General features: G+C 41.1%; 1 protein-coding gene across 12 annotated transcripts in view; it reads left to right on the plus strand.

The window, feature by feature from the left end:
- The window catches only part of nhsb (Nance-Horan syndrome b (congenital cataracts and dental anomalies)), a 62,952-nt gene extending 56,569 nt beyond the window's left edge, over nt 1–6,383 (plus strand). For all 12 annotated transcript variants that reach the window (XM_059537205.1, XM_059537206.1, XM_059537209.1 and 9 more), the window contains 3 exons: nt 13–3,027; nt 4,413–4,536; nt 4,654–6,383. In XM_059537205.1, the coding sequence (XP_059393188.1) occupies nt 13–3,027; nt 4,413–4,536; nt 4,654–5,257 (3,743 nt within the window). In that variant the 3' untranslated portion in view covers nt 5,258–6,383. The remainder of the gene's footprint in view (nt 1–12; nt 3,028–4,412; nt 4,537–4,653) is intronic.
- Nucleotides 6,384–8,880: the final 2,497 nt, after the last annotated feature.

Raw genomic sequence — 8,880 nt, forward strand, 5'->3', positions numbered from 1 at the left:
ATTTCCCTGTAGATTCTGACGAATCACCTGTGGCTAGAGAGAGAACAGTGATCATTCATGCCAACCCACACAAGTCATTGTGGCATGAGGAGCTCTCTTTGAGTGGCCGAGTATTGCACACCAAGGACTCTGGCTGTCAGACAGATGACTTCTTGATTGCTGCTCCATCCCGGAGGCGTATCCGTGCCCAGAGGGGTCAGGGAATTCCAGCCTCTCTCTCACACTCCACTGGAAACATCACCTCCCTGCCGGATCACTCTGATACTGTGTATGCTGCAGCATCAGCTACTCGTGTCCGTTCTAGAAGTCTACCACGTGAGGGTGGTCGGCTTCTGGATGAGGATCAGGATGACAGTGATGATGATGATGATGAAGATGATGAAGAAGATGAAGAACTCTCTCCGTATGAAGCTGAGGACTTCCTACCAGGTCCAGGACAGAGAATTCTGAAGGACGAGGAGGAGAGCACTGATGACCAAGGCATGTCAGAGCACCAGTTTGGAAGCCTCAAGCGCATGCAGCATTCCGAGAGCCCTGACCACACATGGATTGAGAGAGGCAGATCTAGACTCCCACGCAAAGTTGATATGGGGAGCTGTGAGATTTCCTCCAGCTCTGATACTTTCAGCAGCCCCATCCACTCTGCCTCCACTACAGGAGTGCTAGGCAGTCAGATTGACCATAAAGAGGATCACCAGTCATCAAGCGGCAACTGGAGTGGAAGCAGCTCCACTTGCCCATCGCAGACGTCTGAAACTCTTCCGCCTGCTGCCTCTCCTCCCCTGACTGGATCCTCACACTGTGATTCAGAACTCTCCCTCAATACTGGATCCCATGTCATTGATGACACCACTGGCTTCATAATTGACCCCTACCACATTGACAAGCCACAAGGACAGGGGCAGCATTCCAATTATTTTACCTCATCGGCAACTGATCAGATGGATGATGCAGGTGTCAGTACTGCTAGTGATGGTGAGTGGAACTGCACCCAGGACCAGCAGGATCAGTCCTGCCCCCAAGACTTCAGTCCAAAGCATTCCAGAGAGGATGAGAGTGGTGTCAGCTGCCCCAGTTATTCAAGTGGGGAAACTTACGAGAGTTTCAGTGACCAAGCATCCGCTAGGAAATCTGAGATGCACTACATAGTTGACACTGAAGGATTTTATTCCTCCATGCACTTTGACTGTGGTCTTAAGGGTAGCAGAAGCTACTACAACTATGCAGCCATTGACCCTGACTGTGGACCAAGTGGAAATATAGCACCTGGCATGGGTGAATACACTCAGTCAGAGTATAGAGCCACCAGGACACTGGGTAGACCATGTCTCTCCTTAAAAAAACCAAAGGCCAAGCCACCCCCACCAAAACGTAGCTCTTCATTAAAGGAAACAAGCAGTGGTGTGAACATTCTAGAGCAGGATGAACCAAAGATTACTTGCGAGTTGCCACTGCCCTTGTCTTCCAGTGAGATGAAACTGCAGCTGGACTTGGCTGATTCTGCAGGGCACCTTGACACTGCAGGTCTTGAGTCACTTGGCGCATGGGGAGTGGAGAATGTCAGGGACATGCTTGACTGCTCCTCTCCATTCAGTTCCTCAGACACACATTCGTTCAAGGATGAAGGTGCTGTGCAAGCTGACTATGCAGACCTCTGGCTCCACAATGACTTGAAATCAAATGACCCTTACCGGTCTCTGTCCAACTCTAGCACTGCTATGGGTACAACTGTTATTGAATGCATCAAGTCACCAGAATGTGCAGAAATGCAAGCCTGTCAACCCAGGTCCAGACCTACTTCTCCAACTCTTCCTCCATCTGAAGGTGACTTAAAGCTGGCTTCCCCTGAAAGGTTGGTGAGCTTGGCATCCCCTTCCAGTGGATATTCTAGTCAATCAGAAACTCCTACATCTTCCTTCCCCTCTGCTTTCTTCCCAGGGCCCCTGTCTCCAACTAGTGGCAAAAGGAAACCCAAAGTCCCTGAAAGGAAGTCCTCACTTTGTTCCCTACAACAGCCACAGCTTTCAGTCCGAGACCTAGGCATTTCCTCCAGGAGGGAAACTGACTTCCATGCCATACCCCCCAGTCACCTTGACCTAAGTGCTCTTCACACCAAGTATTTTGCTCACAGAAATCAGATGCACATCCTCCACCAGAATAAACAGAAAGCTGCCATAGCTGCGGCTGCGGCTGCAGAAGCTCGCACTGCAGCCGCCGCCGCTGCTGCCACTGCTGCCGCTGCTGCAGAGGCTCACACTGCAACTTCTTTTTCAGTGAGTGCAACAAGCACAGTACCCAGCTCAGCCCATTTGGCCATCACTCCAATTGTTCTTAGATCAGTCCAACTGCGATCTATTTGTAGATTAGCTGAAGGGAACCAAGGGTATGAACTGGTCAGTGCAAATCTAGTAACTCGTCCCAAGTGTCCCACAGTAATAACTGATGCCCCATCCTCTAGCAACAGGCACAACAGGAAACCACCAGCCTACAAACCCCCTGCGGCACAGCTCTGTGAATCACAGGTACCACCAGTGGAAAATGTTGCTCTTCCCCAGGAAGAAGTGAAAGTGAGACAGGAGAGGCTTGGTCCTGGTACTTACTGGGCAATGACTGCTTTCAGAACTCCTGTAGATCCTACTCCTGAAAAAGAAGACTCTTCAACAAGGTCATCTCAGCAAGAACAAGACATCAGAAAGTACCCAGGTGTGCAACTGACATTGTCACCAGAGAGACTAAAACAAGATCTAAATCAGCTATCACGGTCAGACCCCTCAGCACAGCCCATGTGTTCAGCCAGCATAATGCCACCCCCCGCTTACAGTGAAATACAGAGGAGCAATTTTGTACTGTGCAACAGCCCTGACAAAGTGCCTGTTTCAACTCAAGAGGCATCGCACACTTACACAATCAGCGATGTACAAGGCCGAGAAGAGGATTATGAGACATCAGGTGTTGCAACCAGAAGTGCCTCACATGACATAGGGGAAGAAGGGTCGACCCCGGACACAGAGGACTATTTCAGCAAGGGTAATTCTCTTGTAAAAACTTATACTTAACAAATGTGATTTATTTTACCATGACTGTAAGTAACAATAACAAATGCTCTAAACATACCTAGTTTTTTTCTGCCAGTGTTTTAAATCAGCTTCTCAAGCATGACTCTGTGTATAACCAGGGTTAGAAAGGTTACTTTCACCACAGATTACAAAATATATGCTTTAAAACATATTTTGTAACATATTTTGTTAGATTTCTCAAGTTTAGCAACTTAATAAATTATAAATGCATAAATATTATTTTTTTATATAACATTTTGAACACTGAAATATAAAATGTAAAATAAATTATGTTTTTAAATATGAAACTAAAACCACCAGTAGGTGGTGTTAAATATTACATTCTTAATGAATGAGTCATGGAATCATTTGATTTGTTCAAAAGGACCGATTTATCAAGGAATTGAACAAATGATTTATGAATGTAGTTTAATCACTCGCTTAGCCAATTTGTTTGAAACGTGAATTAATTCAGGAACCAAACAGCACTAGGTTGCATGCAGGCATGCAAGTCTTCTGTGTATTTATCTCAAAGCCAGTAGTTATTTGCATTAAGTGCAAAAAGCATTGGATGGTAATTAAACTAAGTGTAAATAGCATCTGTCACTATGCATATTACTCTAAGTGCAAATAGCCATATTCTATTTACACTATGTAAAAGGTAGTATTTTCTTTGAAGTAAATGCAATAGTAATTAGATGCTTTATTTATACTTACTCTAAATACTGTCAGATATTGTTGTAGTACATTATAAAACAGTATGCATTTTAAATGTAAATTAAAATTAAATGTTTTAATGGATACTGCCTTATTGGGTGCCCTCTCTACACCTAACTTTACACTCACTTAAAATGTAACTATAACATACGGTAATAGTAAATCATATTTTGTTTTAAATATGTAATGACATTACATGTATTCATTACTCCCCAATCCTGTGCGTAACATTACTGGCTCTATGACTCTCTCTCCTATCCACCTGTAGCTTGTGTGTGGTGAGCGCACTGACGCCATTGTCCTGTGGCTGCTGTTGCATCATCCAATGCTGCACACTGGCACATACACATTGTAAAGCACTTTGGGTGTAAAACAATACACAGTAAAGTGCTATATAAATGCATCATTCATTCATACATACATGACACCAAACCCCATGCAGAGTTGGTGATTGTTTTTATTTCACCTCTAGTGGCCACTATTCCAACTGTATTATGGAAACTATAGGAGATAGTATATAGATATACTGGTCATCCTCAAAATTATTTTCTACTAGACTGACTTTACATTCAAGTTGTTGAATGCTTAACTTTATTTCAAGAACTAATTGAGTTTGAAGTATGCTTTGCATGTTGACAGAATCAACTCCCAGTGACAATTCAACATCTTCTTTGACTGATGACTCTAAAACTGATGATGATAATGTTTTCCCATCCCCCAACAAACTACTCACAACTGAAGATCTGTTTGCCATGATACACAGGTAAGCATGATTGTTTCACATTAAAGATCCACATTTTGTGTCGTGTTTGGATGATATTTCATGCAATCATTGAAACTTTTATGTGACTGAAATACACTGTCAACCAAATCTTTGCAGGTCTAAAAGGAAAGTGCTGGGACGTAAAGACTCGGGGGAGATAAGTGGAAAAAGTCGGCATGGAGTAGCACATGCACCCGCTCCAGTCAGCAATCCTTCTGTATGCCCGGTCGCCCCTGCTGCCTCAGTCCCTTCAAACAGCTCTCAGCGAGCCTCAGGACCCATCTACAGGAGTGCCAAAAAGTCCAGTACATCCAGTGAGGAGTTCAAACTCCTGCTGCTAAAGAAGGGTAGTCGCTCAGACTCAAGTTACCGCATGTCTGCTACGGAGATCCTCAAGAGCCCCATCACACCCAAGACTCAAGTAGAGCTACTATTAGAGACTTCAAGACAAGCAGAGGAGCCCCCCTTACCTCTCCAGGAGTCCACTAGCAGTGGAGATCCACTTCCAAGTCAATTCCCTAAGGCCAACAGTGAAGGATTCTCCCCAAAAACACTTACAATGTCAGCTGCCTCCAGACAAGGACGTTCTAGAATTCCACCTGCGGCAAACAGCAGTCGCTATAGCACGCGGAGTCGGCTGTACACTGCCCCAATGCAGGCCATATCAGAGGGAGAGACTGAGAACTCAGATGGAAGTCCACACGATGATCGCTCCTCTTAGTGGTATAATCATTTTTTTAACCACTTAGCAAAATTATACATCTTTTATAATACAAAAACATTCTATTTGAACTGTATGAGAGTGGTGTATACATTATGATCTACCTTAGTTTTCTCCCCTTATGTTTGTGATTCGAAAAAAAAAAACTTTATTTCTTTAAGCTCCTTTTGTATTACCATTTATCATTGAGAGCTATGATTTTCATCATAATATCACGTTTTTATGTTCAGAAAATAAGAAGGTGAAATTAGATCTTCAACAAGATTTTGAAAGGTTACTTTTTAATATAGAAAATTCTATTTCCATCATCCATCACAAATTTACACAAATATGTAGATGATTTTCTATGGACAATCGCACCATGGCCATTCTTAGCAGGGTGTACAATGGGAAAGATTTCTGAGAAAAAAGAAAGCTAGAACTGTGATGAACATAGTTCTAGTAGACTGGTGGTTTGCAAAACCATCAGTTCTTTTGGACTTAATTTGGGTATTGATACCTTGAAATATACAACCTGGATGTACTGTTAAATAACAAGGCAAGCAGACAATGTAATCCAGTTTTAGTTTAGTGAAATGTCATGGAACGTACAGTATGTGTGTTTCAGAATCTTCATGCTGTCTGAATCTCAACCTGTCAAACAGCATTCCAACAACTGTAACTAATTGAATCCTTTTTAAGCGTGTTTAGTTTACCTTTTCTTCAAAGACCCAAATTGGGTTGTGTATTTTGTCACAATTTTCAGGTAACATCATGTATATTTACTTAACCAACCAACATGGAAGATTTTTTGTGACTGCAGAAGAAATGAGGACCTCAGTCTCAATGTATTCTGTGAATACCCTTAAAATCAAGCGTACTGTTCATTTGAAGAAGAACTGATTCACTTTTAAAGTGAAACTCTTCAGAGTTGGAGGTCTTCTATGAGTTCAGAACTCATAGGAATTAACTAGATTTGTCAAGCCTACACTGTGCCACTGAAGGGAAGGTGACATGCTGTGAAAAAGATCAATTTTTGGTCATCCGTCTCTGATGAACGCTCTTTCACTGTGGTCATAATTCAGTTTCTTCATCCTTTGTACAGCATGCAATAAAACACCAGAACATGTGACATCTCCACGTAAAATGTATTTCCACCTTCACTTGAATTTGTTGAGTTTGTGTTTAGTTAATGTACAAAATGTGAAATTTGCAGTTTTACATCACTGTATACAAAGTTTGAGCTTTTTCCTTAAGTGGAGAAACTGGACAATCTAATCTAAGGAAGCACTATTTGTGTACAGATGAGTTTTGAAAGAACACACTGAGGTTTAAATATGGGGCCATTTTGTTCAAATGTAATGTCAGTATTGATTTATATCTCAATCTCAATCTACTTTTTTTTTCTCCTTTGTGTCCATGTACTAGAACTATATCTATGAAATCTTCTTTTAGATTGCAACATTTAATAGAAAAAAAGTATTTTTAATTATGGGATATTTTATCCAGAGAATTATTTTGTTAATAAATTTGGAAAATAATAATTATAAAGCTTTATTTAAATAAAATAAGAAGAACATATTTCATATCAGGGGTGTATCAGCCAATGATGAAGATACAGAACTTGTAAACATTTCTTAATTAGCTGTAAACTTGCATTCTTAACAAATAAGCTTAAATGACTGTAGTTAAACATGTTGGTGCTTTGAATTCTATACCCAGGCCATATTCTGTCGTTGTAGCCATTAGGGGAAAAATGTCATTGATATCATCAGTTTTCTTTTCATACTGTACTTTTCTCTCTGTGCTTGTGATGCAATTGCAGTCATGTTTTCACACTCGTGACAACTAAAAAATTCAGATATGTAGCAACGATTGTGTCTTTTGTCTCTATTTTAACAACAGTAGCCACATTTGAAGTATCAATCTAGTCACCTGTACTGTAGTGAAGCTAACCAGTCAGTTTAGGCCTTATTTGCAAAAGATCACAAAGTTATCTATATCATACTTATTTTACCTCAAATGCAGCTTTGGACTGTTTTAAACTGGCACAAGTTACTATACAAATGATCATATCAATAAAGAATTAAAGTAACAGGAAACAAAAAGAGACTAAAGAGTAGAGTGATTGTATTGGTTTTCTTTTATCATCATAATCCATCTTTCTCTGCATTAATGGAGAAGCACAGTATTTTTTTTTTTTTTTTTTTTTGCCAAAGGGTTTCAAATGTGTATTGGTTTGAAAAAAAATAAAGTATAATAAATTAGTTGAAGAAATAAAAAATGTTAAAGTGAAAATCATTCATTCAGTTACAATAAACAGGAAGTAAATCTCATTCTGCATACATGCTTCATTTCAAGAGATATAAATCCATTTTGTATTTTTGTATAAACATGTACATATGATCTTTTACAAACGAAAAAGGAAAAGGCACTGTTTCATTTAAAGTTTACATTAATTCCAAGCCTTTGTATATTCTTGAGCTGTGCGACTCTCTCAGTCCTGTATTTATTTTTTAGTAAACATTGTGGGAATTTCATTGTAAATTTGAACCATTTCTTGCCAGCTCAAGTGCTTAGTAACTGTGCATAGAGAAAGCCAATAAATGTGACTGCATTGAAAAATAACTGGATGCCTGAAGTATGATTTACATGTTTACTGTATGAGCAATCGACTTTCACACGTTAAAACCTATTTTTTTTCATAAAAACCTAAATAAATATATCTAAACCTCTTTTTAGAATCAAACTTGTAGAATCAAAATTATTGTAGAATCAAAATTCTAAGATAAGATAAAGCACTTTTTTTGGAGTATTGTCTTTTTCAGTGACAGGCAGGGTCGTAGATTACGCGGGGGACGTGTCCCCCCCACTTTTATCATCACGGAAATTCGTCCACCGCACTTTTTCGGTCAAGTGTGTTCGCATAGAGGTTTTCAAGAGCTGGTGTGAATAAATATAGATTTAAACTCAAAGAGACAGGATAGTCTGCGCATGACTTTATGTTTTTTTCGGACCGAGAAGGCGAAATGAACATCACAGAGCGCTAAACAGTCCTGCAGTGCGTGTGTGTGTTTCATTCATACTCGAAGCCAGAGGGCGCTCTCGCGCAGAAAGTCATACCAGGAAACTCCTAATATGGACAACAGCGTCCAGCTATCGCGGTAAGAAAACAGTTGTTCCCTTTCATAGGTCACTTCGATGCTGCGGTGACGTCACCATCCTATTGGCCAAATAGCGCTTGGCACCACCCCATGCATGCGCACGCATCGTATACCTGGGTGCCGCGCGCTATTTCGCTCAGATTTCATTCCTTCTGGGAAGCGAATCATCTGTGCCCTAGGAATCATCTCGCGTTCTCAGCGGTTTCTCCGAGCAGTGTTAACTCCTCTCCGCGGACGTGATGAATTTTCGCAAATGTAAGGAACCGTGTACCAGGTTCATCACAAAGGGAGACTCCCATGAAAGGTGCGTAGTATGTTTAGTCTTACATCATGCACAGGTGGCGCGTAGCGGCCTTTCTTCTTGTCTCCACTGTGATGGCCTGCGGCTTAGAGTACTGTGCTCGAGGGTAGAAGTGTTTTCTAATGTCGCCCCCGTGTCTAACCCCCGTCATGTCACTTCTGCGGCTGCCGAGGCACTGC

The sequence above is a fragment of the Carassius carassius genome, chromosome 44, assembly GCF_963082965.1.
Source record: "Carassius carassius chromosome 44, fCarCar2.1, whole genome shotgun sequence".
Taxonomy (NCBI): Eukaryota; Metazoa; Chordata; class Actinopteri; order Cypriniformes; family Cyprinidae; genus Carassius; species Carassius carassius.